This window comes from Eleutherodactylus coqui, chromosome 6, assembly GCF_035609145.1.
Source record: "Eleutherodactylus coqui strain aEleCoq1 chromosome 6, aEleCoq1.hap1, whole genome shotgun sequence".
NCBI lineage: Eukaryota > Metazoa > Chordata > Amphibia > Anura > Eleutherodactylidae > Eleutherodactylus > Eleutherodactylus coqui.
The window spans coordinates 10,345,286-10,364,541 of NC_089842.1; the positions used below are offsets into that span (position 1 = coordinate 10,345,286).

Consider the following 19,256-nt stretch of genomic DNA (forward strand, 5'->3'; position numbering starts at 1 on the left):
GAAGTATCTGTCCATAGGACACTATAAGCCATAGACAATACAATGGAAGTGTCTGTCCATAGGACTACTATAGGCCATAGACTATGCAGTGGAGATGGAAGTATCTGTCCATAGGACCACTATAAGCCATAGACTACAGAGGAGATGCAAGTATCTATCCATAGGACCACTATAAGCCATGTACTTCATAGAGTGGGACTTTGTGGAGGAGCGGTCAGAAAAAAAGCCATTGCTTAAAGAAAAACATAAGAAAACATGTTTGGAGTTTGCCAAAGAGCATGTGGCCAACTCCCCGACACATGCAAGAGGGTGCTCTGCTCAGATGAGATGAAAATTGAACATTTTGACCATCATGGGAAACACAATGTGAGGTGCAAATCCAACATTTACCATCACCCCAAGAACAGCATTCCCAAAGAGATGCTTGGTGGTGGCAGCATCATGAGGGGAAGGAGAGCTGGTCAGGAGTGAAGGAAAGATGGACGGCAGTAAATACAGGGAAGTTCTAGAGGAAAACCTTTAGTCTGCCAGAGATGTGAGACCGGGACGGAGGTTCACCTTCCAGCAGGACAACGACCCTAGACATACTCCTAACTCTAGACTGGAGGGGCCTAAGGGGAAACATGGAAATGTCTTGGAATGGCCTCAGCCCACACCTCAGTCCAATGGAGAATCTGTGGCAGGACTTGAAAACTGCTGGACACCAACCCAACCATCCAACCTGAAGGAGTACTTTTGCCTGGAAGAATAGGCAAAAATCCCAGTGTGTAGATGTGCTATGCTGATAGAAACTCAGAGGGACTTGCATTTGTAATTGGGGTAAAAGGTGGCAACACCCCAAATTATTGACTTTCAGGGAATGGATACTTACGCACATTAAAAAAAAATTTTTTTAGGCTTAATTATTGTTTTACAGTAGAAGTGTAAAATTATATTTTTCAGCCTCAAAGTAGTCAGCAAGTTGTATAAAATAAATGGTACAAATTCCCACAGAAGCCATTAAAATTCAAGTCATCATGCAGTAAATCAGGAAAAGCACCAAGGGTGTGAATACTTTCACAAGGAACTGTAAATGAACCATAAATGAGGCCTCCTTCTGATAGGCGCAATGTATACATGCTTAATTGCCCATTTTCCAAATGCCATTCCCTAAAGTTCCGTTGAACCGAACGTACAGGCCCATAGGGAGGTCAGAATGAAGGTCTACCATATTGAATGTCCTTCCTTTAATATAACGTCTTTTTGTATTTGTTAGTTTTAGTACAGATCATTTTCCAAGGCGATTTGACATAATTTATGACTTCCGTTGAGGCACATCTCTTGCTTGGGTCTGGTACGAGCAGTTTTTTGAGCATTTCCAGGGCATCCGTGCTGAAAGTATTCCATTGATTTGGAAGCCGAAATATTTTGCTGCTTTTATGCCATTTAGTATATTGAACAAAATTTTTATCAGCTGAGACGGCCGCGACCCACGGGAAGTAACCTGTTAGAATACAAAAGAGGAGAACCCCAAAGCCCCAGATATCCAAACTGCCTTGCACATTCAGCTTATCTGATGTTGCCAGACTGCACATCTCTGGGGCCGTGTATGGCAAATGTTCAGGCATTGATTCAACGTATGTTCCGGCTCTGCATGAGAGACCAAAGTCCGTCAGTTTGACCTTACGACATTCTCGGTCAAAGATGAGAATGTTTTCAGGCTTTATGTCCCGATGGACGAGGCCTTTCTTGTGCATGTACTCTAGAGCGCTGGACAGTTGGATGGCGCACCGCTTAACTGTGTTTTCTGGTAATCCAACCTACAAATGACGAAAAATTAGAATAAGTTACGTGGAAAGCAGTCACTTAAGTACAGTGATACTAAAGACCTGGCAAATAGAACAGTAGGAACGATTACACTCATGCACAATAAGGGCTTGTTCACATCACTGTTTTTGATTTCCGTCAGACGAGTTGCAAAACTTCAAGAAAAAAAGCAGTTCAGTTTCTCGTCCCATTAGAGGGCCACAAATGTTTGTTTTTTTTCATTCATGATGTAGCTATCCCCCAGTATATAAACGTGAGTTAGTGTTACCTTTGTGAGCTATTTATGTCTGAATCTCCCAACCATTTTTCCTCAGATGGTCATGTGATCTCAGTTCTGACTAGAGATGAGCGAGTGTACTCGGTTTGGGTGTTTTTGCACCCAAGCACCGCTTTTTCCGAGTAACTGACTACTCGGAGCAGTGGGGAACAGGGGGGAGCTCTCTCCCCCCACTCCCCTCTGCAACCCTCCACTCACCCCCGGCGCCCCCTGAATCTTTTCGTCCGAGTAGTCCAGTCCTCGGAAAAAGCGGTGCTCGAGTGCAAAAACACCCGAACCGAGTATGCTCGCTCATCTCTAGTTCTGACCAGTTAAGGTTATGGATTCAGCTTCTAGTCAATTTCTCAGTTTGTGACAGGCACTCCTGTCACAGTTATTGCTGATGATCACACAGCTCTTGTCACACAGGTATAATAGAGGATATCACAGCTCATCCTCATGACTGTACACTTATGGCTTGCAGCTTATTCAGGTGAATATAGAAGGCCATGATAATTAAACTGTACCCTCAGCAGGCAGAAATGGTATAGCCTCAGTTGATGGTGTGCTGATGCATCATGGGATTGTTTTGAAAGTAAAAACCTCACTCTCGAGATGGTGGTTGATCAACATCAGAGATTGGGGCTGCACTGCATGGAAGTGGCTGCAATACACAGAGGAAACCTCCAGATTATGACAGGCAATCGGGTGAGGGGGACAGGGATGGAAAAATGTTTTTTCGACGGAGTAGCTCTTTAATTCCTTGGAATTTTCTGAGCTTCAGTTTTGCTCTATTCACTTCCATTTCATTTGATTTGGAGTTGTTTTTTTTACGGAAACAATAGCGCAGTAGTGGGCATGATTATTTCTGTTTAAAAAATAGGAATCAAATGGATCCATTCTTTTTAACATTTTAGTCAATGGGTGACGAATAGAGATGAGTGAACGTACTTGTTTAGGGCGATTTCGCAATCGAGCACCGCTTTTTTCGAGTAACTGACTACTCAGGCGAAAAGATTCGGGGGGCGCCGGGGGTGAGCGGGGAGTTGCAGAGGGGAATAGGGGGGGGGGAGAGAGAGCTCCCCCCTGTTCCCCACTGCAACCCTCCCCCCCCCCCACGCCGCCCCCTGAATCTTTTCGCCCGAGTAGTCAGTTACTCGAAAAAAGGTGCTCTATTGTGAATTCGCCCTAAACGAGTACGCTCGCTCATCTCTAGTGATGGAACAGAACAGTAAGCCTTCTGATGGGTTTCGTTTTTGATGTTTGCTTTACAGATGTTTTAAAATGAGCATACGTAGAAGGATAGAAAGACGAAAGCATAAGCATCAGTTTAAAACAGATGTAAACGGAAGCAAAAGGAAACTGATAGAAAGTTATTGTTTTCTTTTTAAACTTAGTAACCATCCATATGTGTTTCGATGGCTTGGGTGTCTGGGCTTTAATCTGTAGGGCAGTGAAAACACGCCGTCCCTGTAGAGTAAAGCCCAGGGGTCTGTGCGTGTGACAGCTCCCTGCAATCAGCTGCCGGAAGTAGCGGGGAGCTGTCACCACGGGCTGTGGTGTGCAACCCCTGATCACACAACCTCCGGCCTCTGTGACATCCCACGGCAATCTGGTCCTGAAAGGACCTACCACCGGCTTTTGCGCATGCGTGCCAGAGGTGTAATGTCAGGCGCATACGCAGAAGGTTGGAGAGCCTGGGAAATTAAAGATCACCCTGCTCCCGGCTAGCAAAGAGCAAGAATATATAACTGGGGGCCGTGGTATGTGGTCCCCAGCCACGTGATCACCGTTATCCAAACTTCTTATCGAAGGCCTCCACATTTGAACCCCGACGTGATCATCCTACATGGACCTTCTATGCATGCGTCTGCTGGCAAAATGGCAGACATGTGCAGAAGCCGGGGAGGGACCAAGAATTTTAAAATCTTACTCCTGGCTACCAAAGATAGCCGACAGCCTGGAGCAGTGTCCAATGTCCTTGATGAGCGGTCCCCGGTCACATGATAAAAAGGTAGCAATCTACTAAGGCCGGTCTCACACAACCGGATAGAAATTGTGGATACTGCATGCGTTTGATCAGTAATAAGCGGATCAATCAAATGCATTGGATTACACAATTCCACTCTCATTAGCGAGTTGGAAATACATAATCGAAGAAAACAGAATGCTGCATGTTCTATTTTACCGCAGATATCCGCGACATAAAGCCCATTGTGCTCCATGGTTGTGGATATATCTGCAGCCTGTATGCAATTACATTGTACGGGTGGGCATCATCGCTAAGTGACATGGCGGGAAATGTAAATAAACAATCAAAAGAAGGTGTACTGCGCGTGACCGCCTGTGTGAGTACGGCGTTATGCGCAGTACATTACGCGGCCCTACACAGCGACACGGCCGGCTCACAGCTGGGATCCGCAAGCGGATTCCACATCGGGCCGGGTGAGCCCGGCGTTATTCAGACCGCTACCTGTAATACGTAATTTACGAGAACCCCCGCGAACGCTCGCCTTCCTGCAGTTTCAGGAGAAGCTTGTTGAGCGCCTTCTGTGTGAGACCGCCGCACCTCAGCCAGTTTACGAAACCTCACAGAGCACCACTTTTTAACCCATGCCAGCCACTGAGGTTACGAAATACCCTCCAAAAAAGTGTCGAGTTTGCAGCAAGCATAGGAGGAGAAGGGATACCCGTTTTTATTGCCCCATGTGCCCATCCCAATCAGACCTCTGTAATTACCCCTCTTTTGAGACGTACCACACAGTCTTTATTACTTTTATCTAAGATTTAGGGAATGCCAAAAAGGAATTCATTCAATTGTGCCCTGAAATCCAATGAGTGCCCCCTCCTTTATAGGCCTAGCCCTGTGTTCTATAAGTAGATTGGGGCTACAATAGAAACAGAAGAACAAGTGCTATTTAATTTGGTGTGAGTCTCCCCGATATTCCCTGCTTGAAACAAAGGAAACTGTCATGAAGGTGATATTTATAAAAAAAATTACATTGTATTATTTTTTTACATGCCTTATAATACTTTTTGCAAAAAGCGGCGTGGTTAAAATGCTCAGTATACACCTAGATAAATGGGCTGAGGGGTCTAGATTTCAAAATGGGGTCACTTGTGGGGGGTGTTCTATTGTTTTGTGGCAGCTTGATGGCTCTACAAGTGAGCAATGGGGCCTGCAATGTATTCAGTTGTGCCCTGAATTCCAGTCGGTGTTCCCTCCATTGCAGGCCGGGCTATGTGTCTAGTGAGCCGAATGGGGCCACAACAGGTATATTTCTGAACACAGGACAAACGGGGATCCATCTTGGGGTGCAAGTCCTCATTGTCATGTGCACTACAGAAAAAAACTGTCTTTAAAATGCTAGATTTGCAAAAATATGAAATGTTTATTTTTTTCTCCTCTAAATTCAATTACTCTTGAAAAAAACCTGTGGGGCTAAAATACGCATGACACCTTCCAGTGAATATATTAAGAGGTATATGTTTTTAAATAGGGTTATTTGTGGGGGTAGCTATCATTCTGACGCCTATGAGCCTTTGCAATCTTGACTTGGGGCAGGAAAACAAAGTGTTCTTCAAAATTTTAACAATGTTAAATTTGTAGTCTCCTAAATAGTTTTTAAAAAACTAAAGTTTTTCCAATGTGCTTCCAGAATAAAGTAAACAGATGGAAATATATATAGTTTCAAAAATGTTTAAGTATGTTGACACATATTTGAGATATTGCAGTTAAAAATGTGGCAAAATTAAATTTTTTTTCAAAATTTTCCCAGTTTTGGCAATTTTAATAAATATACATAAATTCTATTGCTCTATTTTCACCACCTAAATGAAGTACAATATGTGGCGAAAAAACATGTCAGAATCACTTCGATATGCAAAACCTTTACAGTGTTATTCTATGTTAAAGTGACACATGTTAGTTTTCTAAAGTTTGGCCTGGTCATTAAGGCGCAAACAGGCTTTGTCACTAAGGGGGGCAAAAAAAACTATGGTTTCCATTTGTTTCTATCTGAATTCTTTTCTGCTGCCTGTTCCATTAAAACAAACAAACAAACAAAAAACCTAATACATTCAAAATGGAAAAGGACAGGTTGTGGACAACCTTGCAAGCCACTGTTAACAATCTGAGCAGAATTCATTAGGCAATAGGTAGCCAGTGAATTGTTTGGGGAAGAGGGGAAGCAGGGGAATAATGCGGGTAGAGCTGGAATTGAGGTCCTTTTACAGGCTATTCCAGTAATGATCGTTCCTGTGAGAGATAGGGGAGAACTTACAGTAGACAGTGACTGGGACTAAGTAATGAAAATGGGGGTGGAGCGGTGAAAGGGGATAGTACAATTAGAACTGGAAGCAGAATTGCTAGGGATTAGAGATGAGCGAACGTACTCAGTTCGGGTGTTTTTGCACTCGAGCACCGCTTTTTCCGAGTAACTCACTACTCAGACGAAAAGATTCAGGGGGCGGCGTGGTGGTGTCGGGGGTAGCAGTGGGGAACAGGGGGGAGGTCTCTCTCTCCCACCCCCCCACTCCCCTCTGCAACCCCCCGCTCACCCCTGGCGCCCCCCGAATCTTTTCGTCAGAGTAGTCAGTTACTCGGAAAAAGCGGTGCTCGAGTGCAAAAACACCCGAACCGAGTACGCTCGCTCATCTCTACTAGGGATACAATTAATATTTAAAAAATGATCCAAAACCTCTAAACTGCATGTTGACTAATACTAGAAATGTGACCAATAAGGTTGTAATAATGTCTGAGGAAAACTATGTCATAGTGGGAATAACTGAGACCTGGTTGGATTAAAACTGTGACTGGCCTTAATTGTCCTGGGTAAAAGCATGCAGAAACGGAACGACTGGACAAGATTCGTTCAGTTTTATGCAGTTTAAAATCCAAATGACGCGCCTTTCAGTGTAAACAGCAGCTGTTCAGTACTGAATGGCCGCTGCTTACGGTGAATGGAGACGGGTGGAGAGAGTCCCCCGTCCGCTTCACCTTCTTGCTGGCCTCGCTGTGAGCGATCCAGTGATACTCGCTCCTGTGTAATGGCATGGATACACAGGGACGAGTGTCTGGCTTCGTTTGACCAACACTCGTCCCATATAAAAGGGCCTTAAAAATTAACCATGGACTATTCTCCAATTATATAACTAGTAAAACGATTATTCCTGAGAGTGTTGGCCCGGCAGAATATTTAGTAATATCTTTATTTTGGTTTACCTGAGGTTCCATAAGAGAGAAGAGATTATCGTGCGCCAATTCTTGGGCAAATATGTAATGTCTCTCTGTCTGAAAGGCGATCCCAAAAGTACCGATAATACAGGGGTGGGTCGATAGCCATTGTGAGACACAATACTCGATGAGGAACATGTGAAGGTCCGTCTTGTTCTTCTGCAGGAATTTCAGGGCCATTAAATTGCCTAAAAATAGAAACAAAATATTTCAGAATGTCTGTTTTTGGTTTATTCTTCTCAAGTTCTTATGCTTAACCCCTTAGTGACGCAGCCTACTTTAGACCTAAGGAAGCGACAATTTAGGGGGGATACCTTTTTTAGCTTCCATCATCATGGCCGTATGAGGCTTGGTTTTGTGTGGCAGCTGTAGTTTTTATTGGTACCATTTCTAGGTGCATATAATGTATTGTGTAACTTTTATTACATTTTTTTTGGAGGGCAGTGAGAAAAAAAACACCAATTGTGGGTTTTTTTACAGCGTGACTCATGCAGCATAAATGAGATGATGTATTTTTTAAGGTTTTTCCACGTTTGCACAATAAGGCTTCGGTCAGACAAGCGTGTTTTTTGTGCACCTATGTGTGCTGAAAAAATGCGCTACTCGCATATATCCCAAAAATGCGCGAATAGGGAAAGTTTCATATGCGCATCGCTTAGAGAAGTGCAGCTGCTCGAGGAGGAGAAAGAAAAAGCCCCGCAGGGCTTTGGGATTTCCTTAAAGCAGGGAGAGTGAGCGAAGCAATGTGAGGGTTCCCCATAGCATGGAAAGACGGAGCAGAGAGAAGGGTTAATCCCCGATTGGTCTGCTCTCTGGCCCTTGCTATGGGGAGATCCCCCATAGCTCCGCTAAATCTCCCTGCTATGGGGAAATATTGAGCGATATGCCCATAGTTGAGAGTTAGTGGTTGGGTTGCGAAATAGTGTGTGTGTGTGGGGGGGGGGGGGGGCTATAGGGATTCTCACAGAGAATCCCTATAGTAAACCATAGGAGTCAGGGCTAGAGGGTGATCAGTCTAGCCACGCCCCCTCCTCCCACGCTCTCCAGGGAAACCATATAACCCCGCCCCCCCTCTCCCCGCAATCAGGAAATCCTGTGGGGGGAGTCCCCTACTGCCCCCCGCTGCTGGGGGATTGCCCAGCAGGGGGGCAGGAGGAATACCCCGCTGCTTACAGTGCGACTGTTTAAAAGGTGCTTTTGGCCAGAAACGCCCCTTTTAAATGTCCCGCTGTAAGCAGCAGGAAAGCTATTCTGTGCGCCGGAGTTTGCATTAAGTCCTGCTGCCACAGGAGTCAATGGGAACTCCTGTCTGTCATGCACCGAAGATACTGCATGTTCTATCTTTCTTAGGCGCACAGCATTTTGCACCCCTAATTCCACACATATGAACGTTTCTGTAGGAACCCATTGGTTCTTTTAGAAGCGTTCATTTTGTGCATGCATAAAGCACGCTCCTCTGACCAAGGCCTAAAAAAAAATATTTTTCTTTGCATTGCTGCACTTAAAGTCCCATAACTTTTTAATTTTTTCTCAGGCGAAGTTCTGTGAGGGCTTGTGTTTTGCATAACAAGCTGTTGATAGGAGGAGACACATATTAGATATTAGACAGTGAGGGTGATCAATGAGTGGAACAGGTTTCCACGGGAGGTGGGGAGTTCTCCTTCATTGGAAGTGTTCAAACAAAGGCTGGACAGACATCTGTCTGGGATGATTTAGTCATCCTGCACTGAGCAGGGGGTCGGACCCGATGACCCTGGAGGTCCCTTCAACTCTACCATTCTAGGATTTTATGTTGTTTTTATTGGTACCACTTTGGGGTACATACGGTTTTTGTGATCAATTTTATTATTTTGGGAAGCAAAATGAACAAAATAAGTATTTTGGCTGTTTTTTTTTTACATAGAAAATAAATATTGTGTTCAATTTATTGTAGAGGCTGTTTCGGGTGCGGCAATCCCAAAAGTGCAGTTTTTTTTTTTTAAAAGAGGAAAGTTGGAAAAAAAGGTTTTTTGGACCACCATTTTTACATTTTTTTTCTTACAATTTTTAATTTTTTCGCACACTATTTATGTCTCTGTAGGGGACTTGAACCTGCGATTGTATGATTGCTATGTCTATACTACAATGCATTATCACTATTGCTAGCAATCATATGCCATGGACGTCAGATGGGCCGATGGCATCACAGATGGAGCGCGTTTCTTTACATGTCGTGATCAACATTTATCATGGCATGTTAGGGGTTAATAGCGGATATCAGCGTTCTCACGGATCCTGTGTTGTCTATATAAGTGTCACCTCTCAGTGTAATCCTGCCTGTGATGATAATAAGATGACAGCTGAGAAGTTTTCTCTACAGTACAGGAAGTATCAGACTATTATTAGCCTATAGGCTCTTTCACACGAGCGTATATCAGCCGCCGTTTTCACGGCCGGCCAATATATGCTAAGATCTGATGCATTGGATTGCAATGCATCAGATCACATGGCTGTATTCCCACAGCGTTAAAGCGCCTGGCCGGGACAATATAGCGCCGGGCCGCAAAGATAGTCCTGGAACTATCTTTCCGTCCAGAATACGTTGGCCGCTGCTCCTATGGGAGCCAATGACAGCAGCCGGTGAAGGGAGGTGGAAGGGAGTTTAGCAGCGTGACTGCTAAACTCCCTCCCTCTTCTCTCCTCCCCTCTGGCTGTTTGCTATGGGAGGGGGCGGGGCTGGAGCGAAGCCCTGCCCCCTCCAATTGCTGGCTGCGCGGAGGGGCCTGGTGCTTAGCTACTCCCGTCCCGCCCACTCCCATTGCGAACACCTGGAAGGAAGGACAAAGGAGGTGAGCCGGCGAGGAAAGGGGAAGCAACGGCATTACGGCCTTGGCGTATATGCCCTGGGGCCTGTGCCTTCTGAACAGGCATCTGTCAGCTGAATGACAGCTAAGAGCTGCCCCTGATTGGTCCCTGCGCTGAGCCAATCAGAGGCAGCACTCACCCATTCATGAATTCATGAATGGGTGAGTGAGAGCTGCCTCTGATTGGTGAGGACTGTGACCAATCAGAGGCAGCTCATTCAGCAGGCGGGGATTTTAAATCCCCGGCTGCTGAATACTACTCAGAGCAGTTCAGGAGAACTGGCAGCCGGCCGCAGCTAAACTCCGTCTGCCGGGACAAGGTGAGTATATTTTTTTTTTACTTTTTACACATTTCTGGATGAATTTCAGGGAAGGGCTTATATTTTTAAGCCCTTCCCGAAAATTCATCGTGAGATCGCCCGCAGCCCATTGCTTTCAGTGGAGCCGGCTCCATTGAATTCAATGCGCTGGACAGCGCTGCACTGATTTTTCGGCCCCGGTCACGCGATTTGCGGATGCGCATCCGTCATGTGATCCGCAAATTGCGGGAAAAAATGCCCGTGTGACCGAGGCCTGAGGCTGCATCCTAAAAGGGGTTGTCTCTTATGGGACTACACCTTTAACTTTGGATCTTTTTATTTGTCTATTGTAAAAGCTTACATTAGATGGAACACACCAGCGATGATTGATTTTGAATGTTTTCACTAATATTCATAACTGAACTTTAAACGGGATGTATAGTTGTAAATTCTTAATAGCCTGTCCTCTAATTAGGCCATTAATAGTAGATCGGTGCAGGTTGGTTCCCTGCCCCTTGCATGTAGCTGTTAACCAGGTCGGTGTGTGCCCATGCTCTACACTGATTTCTGCAGGAAGCAGACAGCTCTGTTCCCAGTGCAGTGGCTAGGTTTGGTATTACAGGCAAAGTTCCCATTCATTTAAATGCCTGCAATACCAAGCCTCGCCACTAAATGCTTCCAGCAGAAATTGCGTCAGTGCACGTGTTCACTAACCCAGAGAACAGATAATCGGCAATGGTCTCAGGTGACTCACCTGAGCTGATTTACTATTGATTACCTAAACTGAGGATAGGCTATCAACAGTTTACAACTGGACAATCCCTTTAAATAGCTTTTTTATTTTACAACGGGGCTGGCAAAAGCATTGCACGTCTTGCCATGTGCCCCCAAGTGCGATGCAAAATTTCCCATTGAAAACAATGAGAAACACTCCTCCGGCGCAGCTTTCAGACACGACGGTGGATCACTACTTCCCTGAAGTGATGCGAGGCGTTTTTGATACAAAAATGCCTTTGCATCCACGGGGAAATTACACGTTCCCGAGCGCGATATCGTACTTGCCCGTGTGAAATTAGCCTTAGGGTGGATTCAGACGACCGTATATCGGCTCTGTTTTCACGCCCAGCCGATATACAGCATCCTCATCCGTAGGGGGGGGGGGGGGAGGATGGAATTAGCCAGGAGCAGGAACTGAGCTCCCGCCCCCTCTCTACCTCCTCTCTGCCCCTCTGCACTTTTTGCAATGAGGAGAGCGGGATGGGGGCGGGGCTAATTCTCGCAATTTAGTCCTGCCCCGTTCCGCCTCCTTTCATTGCAAATAGTGCAGAGGGGCGGAGAGGAGGCAGAGAGGTGGCAGGAGCTCAGTTCCTGCTCCTGGCTCTTCCATCCTCCCCCCTCTCTGCCTCCTCTCCGCCCCTCTGCACTATTTGCAATGAAAGGAGGCGTGATGGGGGCGGGGCCAAGTAGGGAGAATTAGCCCCACCCCATCCCGCCTCTCCCCCATTGCAAGTAGTGCAGAGGGGCGGAGAGGAGGCAGAGAGGGGGCGGGAGCGCAGAGCACTGCTCCTGGCTCTTCCAGGCTCCCCCCCTGCAGAGAGAGACGACATATATCGGCTGGGCGTGAAAACCGAGCCGATATACGGTCGTCTGAATCCAGCCTTAGAGAAACATCATCTGTAATTCTGAGCTATTTCCAATGTTTCCTGTTCTATGGGCCACTGAGATTTGGAGGGGTTGCCCCATCTGGACAAGCCCTGTCTGTACACCCTATTAGGATATATGATTGTGATAGAGGGGTGTCCCTCATGTGTGTCCTTTTATAAATCCCTGGTCGTATCTCCTTCTATACCTCTTGTTTGGTTTATCGCCAGCAGAACGTGCCCATAAGACCCGCTGCCCAGCTCTTTGACAATAACGTAGTTATCTTCTATCTTGATCAGGGGGATATTTTGGGAGGTGAGAAGCAGCATCTCCTCCAGGTAGTTGTCGTTCCACCTTCTCTCATTGAGGTTCATTTTCCTTCAGTGATCGACGCTTCTTTCTGCGTTGTGATAAAATGATGGAATCCGTTAAATATTATTGGTCATCCGGTCCCCATTATCAGCGGCATTAGACTTGTGATTATCATTATTGCTAGAACTACAATCATAATATGGGTAAAAACCAACTTAAAGGGGTTTTCTGGTAACCTGACAGCCCCACTTTAACAGGGCAGACCATACTAAAGTCATGAACTGAAATATACTTACTCCTCCACGGCTACCAGGATCCAGCGCTGCATCCCGCTGTGATCCTGATGATTGTTTTGACAAATGATGTCACAGGAAATCAGATGACTGCTGCAGCCAATAGGAGGCTAGAAGTGGTAAGCCATCAATAGTTGACATCTGGACAACCCTACATAAGTAGCAGTAAAGGGGCATAAGAATAGATAAAATAATCTAGAGCCTGGTCTGTGATCGGCAGCTTCTGGTATATGAGCAGTTTATCCATCTACGAGATCTCCAAGCAGTCGTAGCAAATCACATATATTCTGTGTGCTTTCCCAGGAGAGGATAAGTGTATGTTGTATGGATGTGTCCTTCCTTATCTTTCCTCTTGGGTGGCCATATGTGTTTGCCACAAGATAACCAGCTTTTCACTACAATGTGATTTCATGATGCTCGGTCGTGGCATGTCTATTAGAGATGAGCGAGTATACTCGCTAAGGCACATTACTCGAGCGAGTAGTGCCTTAGTCGAGTATCTCCCCGCTCGTCTCTAAAGATTCGGGGGCCGGCGTGGGTGACTGGTGAGTTGCGGCGGGGAGCAGGGGGGAGAGAGGGAGAGAGAGATCTCCCCTCCGTTCCTCCCCGCTCTCCCCCGCCGGCCCCCAAATCTTTACAGACGAGCGGGGAGATACTCGGATAAGGCACTACTCGCTCATCTCTAATGTCTATCCTATATGTGTTTATTGTGGTTGTGCTGTGGATTGCAGCTGGTTAATCTTGCTAGTATGTTAAGATATAGGCCGCCTGCAGACGGGCGGGTCGGATCCGGCGGCGAGAATCTCGCCGTGGGACCAACCCGAGCACCTGCAGGGACCAGCGCGTACTCACCCGCGCCCGCCGGCTCCGGCTGTTTGATGTGCCGGCTTGCCGCGGAGCTGGCGCATGCGCAGACCGGAGCCAGTGGTGGGTGAGTGACATTTTTGTGCGGGGCTCAAGAAATAGAGCATGCCACAATTTGTTTTCCGCGCGATATTTCGCAATCCTATGCAGGCTTCCAGCGGCGGAAATTCAGCGGAATTTCCGCTCGTGTGCAGGCGGCCATAGACTTGAGTCTGTAATTGGGAAGATATAACAATGCCTCTAACAGCAGCATCTATTGGAAGGCAGAACTCTTGCGAGTCAGTGTCAGACCTTATAACAAGCTTTGTAACAATGACTGGGATTATAACCAAGTTCCTGACCCACGTCTATAGGCCTCCCACCCACCCAGCCAGCAACCTACTACACACCGATGAGGGGCAAAAGCCCCCAAACAGTCTGTCTGTACACGCTTATCTTTTTCTTCTGGTTTGGTTTATATTCTCAGTCTTTGTTGCAAAGCTTGTTAAAAAGTCTAAAGGCCCTTTTACACGCAACGATTATCGCTCAAAATTCATCCAAACACCCAAAAATGAACGATAATTGGTACATGTAAACGCGGGCATCGTGCACTTTTCGTCCGAACAATGGATTTTAGTTGACTTAAAATCCATCGTACTGAGTAGATGCGTTCCATTTGAATGTATTTCGCTCATCTTTCAAAAGACTGCAGGATGTTCTCCTCACGGCATGTTTATACTAATCGCGAGGAGAAAAATGGAATGTGCTGGAAGCTGTTTACACAGCTGGGTGTGTGTTTAAACACACACTGGGCTCTGCAAACAACTCATGGAGGTCCTTCTACATACAACTGAATATGATAAAGTGTTAATGGCTATTAACACTTTATGCAAATAGATCGCTACATTTTTCAATCTTTCATTCATTTGAAAGATTATCTTTGCATGTAAAAGGGCCTAACATTAACTTGCAGGAATGCTTCCTTCTAACAGGTGGTGCTGTAGAGGCATTGTTCCATTTTTCATTTGCATACATTTCCCAGAGGAGCATGGAATGCCTTTAGTCTCCTCACACCTTCTTGTGCTCTCCCTAAGGAGAAACCATAGGGAGTCACATTCAGTTTTAGTCCTCTAAAAGGGTGTTTCCATCTGGGTTAAACATGGCCACGATAGGAACACATCATAGGCTGGGTGGCTGGAAGAACAAAAACAGCTGAGCACTGTATCCTGAACTCCCATAATAGTCAGTGGGATATATGCCCTTCCTGACTCGCGTTCAATTGCAGTTCTTTAAGGGGTGTTCCCATCTGGGTCAAATATGGCCACGATAGGAGCATATCATAGGCTGGGTGGCTGGAAGAACAAAAACAGCTGAGCACTGTTTCTCAAACTCCCATAAGAGTCAATGGTAATTATGCAAACAGCGTAGCAGAGCGAACTATGCTATTTCTACAACTCTTGAGTTACTGAAACAGCATGACTCATTGTGCTAGGCTGTATGCATGACCCATTGACTTCCATGGGAGTTATCAAAACAGCATAGCAAAGCTTACTTGCCTGTTTTCATCCTCCTAACTTCCCCCTTGCCACCACATTGCCTGCCAGGGGTGGTGGCGACTCTAACGCAAGATACCTGTGGATTCCAGAGGTGGGACCCATACTTATTGAACTTTTAGGGCATATCATATATATGCCATAGACCAAGATATGGGTGGACACATCTGTATGTGCTTGTTCCCTATAGTAAGTCCTTTCCTTTCATCAACTTGTGAGCCTGTTTGCACTCATACTCATACTTGGAGGCCCACTTGGAATTACGGCAATTAGCCAGTTTGTCATCCCCTAAAACCTGCCCTGAGTACAAGTAGGTTGGTTGGCCCCGCTGCCCACGGACCGCATGCTTCTCAGGGTGCTCTCGATTTTATTCAGTCCAATTAAAACAGACTTTTCATCATTTTCTGATACTACTAAGAGGAGTACAAAGAACATTTTTGGACACGGGAGTACTCTGGGCATACCAAACATTTTGGAGCTTGGTAGGTGATCTACATATGAGTAGGATGGCTCCACATTTCTGCACATGCTGAGAACTGTCTAGTTCACTTCTACATGCCATTGAGAAACCAATCCTCGTTCCAGTGCAGGTAGACCTGTTGAGCCAGGATGGGGAATGCTTAAGGGCTAATGTCCACAGACAGCGGAAATCTGCAATGCTATCCCGCAGCTATTAGGTTCTATTGAACCTAATAGCTCAATGTTCATGCTGTGGCATTCCACCACGGAATTCCGCAGCGTGAAAGAAATCGCGGCAAAGAAAACGCACGGCCGATCTCCTTTATAGTCAATAGCATCCATCCGTCAAGCGGTACATCCGTAGTGCTTAAGCACCACTGCTGGACGCATCATCGCCCACTGCTGGCGCATCATGCGCTGTACTGCAGATGCGCGCCAGCTCGCCAGATGGGACTTGTGCGGCGCATCCGGACAGGTGACTGTGGGGTTTTTGGCGGGGCCGCGTCGGACTCTGCTGGCGGAGTCTAACACAGCCGTGGGCATGAGGCCTACATGTGCATGTACACCCACCTGACAGAGCCCTGGTGGTAGGACAACTCTGGCTAAACCCGAAAGCTTGAAAGGTGATCTACATATTAGTAGGATGACTCCACCCTTCTACATCTAGATCAGAGCTTTCTCTTTCACTTGTACATGCCTATGAGCAACCAATATTTGTTCCAATGCAGACGAGATTAGCTATGATGGAGAAGGACTGAGTGTGCATATACACTTACATAACAGATCACAGCTGGAGAGACAACTCTGGGCATGTCCAAAAGGTTGGATCTTTGAATGAATAGCTAAGGGCAGAGTGTCATTGGCTGAGCGCTCAGCCAATAGCTAAGCAGTAGCTGCTATTGGCTGAGCCCTCAGCCAATCTGCACAGCCCTCTCAGGAGGCGTGGATTTTTAAATCCCCAACTGCTGAAAGAGCTTCATAGCAGTGCCCAGGATCCAGCAGGAGGACACGTCTGGGCGCAGGAGAGGTGAGTAATACATTTTTTAATTTTTTTATACACTTATTGATGATTATCAGGGAAGGGCTTATATTTCAAGCCCTTCCCCGATAATCATTCCGCGGGGCTTGGCAGAAACCATTGCTTTCAATGGGATCGGCAGCAGTGCCGATCCCATTGAAAGCAATGGGATAGAATGCCGGGGACTTCTGCCGCGGGGATAAAGGAAACTCCTGCCACAGCTTCCACAGCTGTGGCAGAAGTCCCCGGCATTCTCCCTATATTTTCAATGGGGCTAGCACTGCTGCCGCTGGCCGCATTGAAAACACTAGCGATATGCCGGTCCTATACCGGCGTCTTTCTTGCGCTGCAAGGCGAGAGTTTTCTCGTGCTCTCGCACCGCAAGAGAGAATATATCGCCAGTGGGTGTCCACTCTGATAGTTATTTACTTCAGTCCTTGGGGCTCACAATCTTATTTCCAATTAATCCATCAATATCTTTGTTTAGTGTGAGAGGAAAGCCATTCGAGAACATACACACTCCATGCAGATGTGAACCCTGGAATCTGTCACACGCATGTGCTGGAAGTTCGCAGACCGGTGCATGCGCAGATGGGAGTTACGAATCTGCCCACAAAAGGAATACATTATCTGCACATGCGCCGTTCCGCGAGTGACTGGCACGTTATAAGAGAGAAAGGAGAGATTGAAAATTTGCAGTAGATGACGTGAACCCTGTTGCCAAGGTGGGCGGAGTTTATACTAAAAGACAGTCTGAGCCCGCCCACCATACCGGGTCGCGGACATAGGCATGTAACGCGGAAAATTCACAAGAAAAGAAAACAAAAGGAGTTATGGGAATTGCGCTAATTCAGTTTACACGGCTAGCAGGTTTGAATTAAGCAAAAACGCAGAATTGGACTTTGCACAAAATCACTCCCACTTCCTATTTTTCACCCTGATGTTTTCTATTTGGTTCTTATTATGGAGCTTTCACGCATAACGCATAGGCTGCAGGATGCGGCGCAGATGGGTATTTTGTCAATGCAGATTTTGTTGCATTTTTAACTATGGAATGCGTTGTGCGGAATTTCTTGCATTTTATTATGCCAACTTTAATTGCAAAATTCCATCTCCTGGATGTTAGAAATCCGCAACAATAATTCTGCAGGACGGCCTTCATTCTCCAGCAGAATCTTGCGGATTTGAAGTAAAGATTTAACAGGTGCGGAATTAATGCCCGTAGGGATAACATTGTGATGCAGAATAGTTCCGTCCCGTGTGAAAGGTCCCATAGTAATTCATTGTAAACTATCAGCACGTTATACAATCTGTCTGCATAGCGGCTGCAGAAATACATTTTATCTGTGGAAACCAGATCACATTGCAGAAATCCCTAGAAAGATACCCAAAGTGCAATGTACACGCACAATGCAGATATTTCCTAGTTTACAATGTAAGACATGCAGTATAAAGCGACACATATAGTATAAAGCGACACATATAGTATAAAGCGACACATGCAGTATAAAGCGACACATGCAGTATAAAGCGACACATACACAGATGTAGCAACATTTCACCCAATGCTGACTGATGTAGCAAATCATCTCAATACAACAAAAGCCATTGAAAAGTAATCACTAAGACATGAAAGCGTTCTGCACAACAACCTACCATGCTGCCAAGTTAAACTCTTCTACATCTGTAACACTTCATCATTGCATACCTTAAGGAAGTGCTGAAGAAGTTTGATGCTATCCTCCTAACTTTGCAAACTTCTCCTTGACCACAAAGTAGCCGCAGGAATAGTCGACCGCTCGATCAATCTGTTTTCGTTTGCTTCCTTTTTCTAAGGTTTATTTAAGACGGACGGAAACCTTATGAATAGGAATCTGCAGGATCTGCCGCCGTATATTCAGGGACAGGTTGGATAAAGTAGAGCTAGAGGTGAATCTGCATGAGTGTCATTTATAAAGCGCTTTCCAGAATGCGATTCTAAATTTAGTCTACACCCTCCTCGTACTTGTTATTAACATCATTCAACTAGTCTGAACCAGCGCCACTTTAGCATCACACGTTATCCTCTGTTTTCTGTTATCGGCTGCTCTATTTATAATGATGGTTTCTATGTCAATATAGTAGGACTCGGGGCAAAGCAAGCAAAGCGGGTAAAATATCCCCAAATTCAATGCATAGGAATTAGTTGGGCCATTTACCAAATTTCCATATGAGCCTAAAAGCAAATAGGAGAATACAACAACCACAACAACAAATATAGTAATGATACATAATATCAGTCTGGGGGTTCTGTGGTTATTAATAGATCATACAGAAAACAAGCAAGTAAAAACAAGCAAAAAATGAACTAATGCATGATTTTAAAAGGAAGCGGTCAGCGGTTTTGACACTGCAGAACTGCTGACCGCTCTCTGTCGGGGTCAGGGAGCAGGTGGAAAGCAGATCGCTGTGTATGTAGTCAGTATTGCCAGTCTGTAGAAATTTAAGTTTAATCCGCTGCAAATGTCAGGAGGGTAGGACTTCTTCCTGAAGTGCCTTGGCACGCTCCAAGCTGCTCTTATTGACAGCCATGGCAGACTCCTGATTGCATGCTGTAACAGTCAATCAAAGCGGAGCAGCAGAGTAGTGGAGAATGCCATGGCCACTTCAGGAAGAAGTCCTGTCCTCATGGTAATTACGGCAGAGCGGGGGTTAAAG

General features: G+C 45.9%; 1 protein-coding gene across 1 annotated transcript; it reads right to left on the reverse strand.

Annotated features, from left to right (window-relative positions):
* Positions 1-1,226: 1,226 nt before the first annotated feature.
* On the reverse strand, positions 1,227-18,301 carry LOC136571978 (serine/threonine-protein kinase SBK1-like). The gene is made up of 4 exons (XM_066572600.1): positions 18,268-18,301; positions 12,290-12,481; positions 7,287-7,486; positions 1,227-1,799 (listed from the first exon to the last, which is right to left on the reverse strand). The coding sequence occupies exons 2-4, from the start codon at positions 12,453-12,455 to the stop codon at positions 1,227-1,229; spliced, it is 939 nt and encodes a 312-aa protein (XP_066428697.1). The 5' UTR covers positions 12,456-12,481; positions 18,268-18,301.
* Between the last annotated feature and the right edge of the window lie 955 nt (positions 18,302-19,256).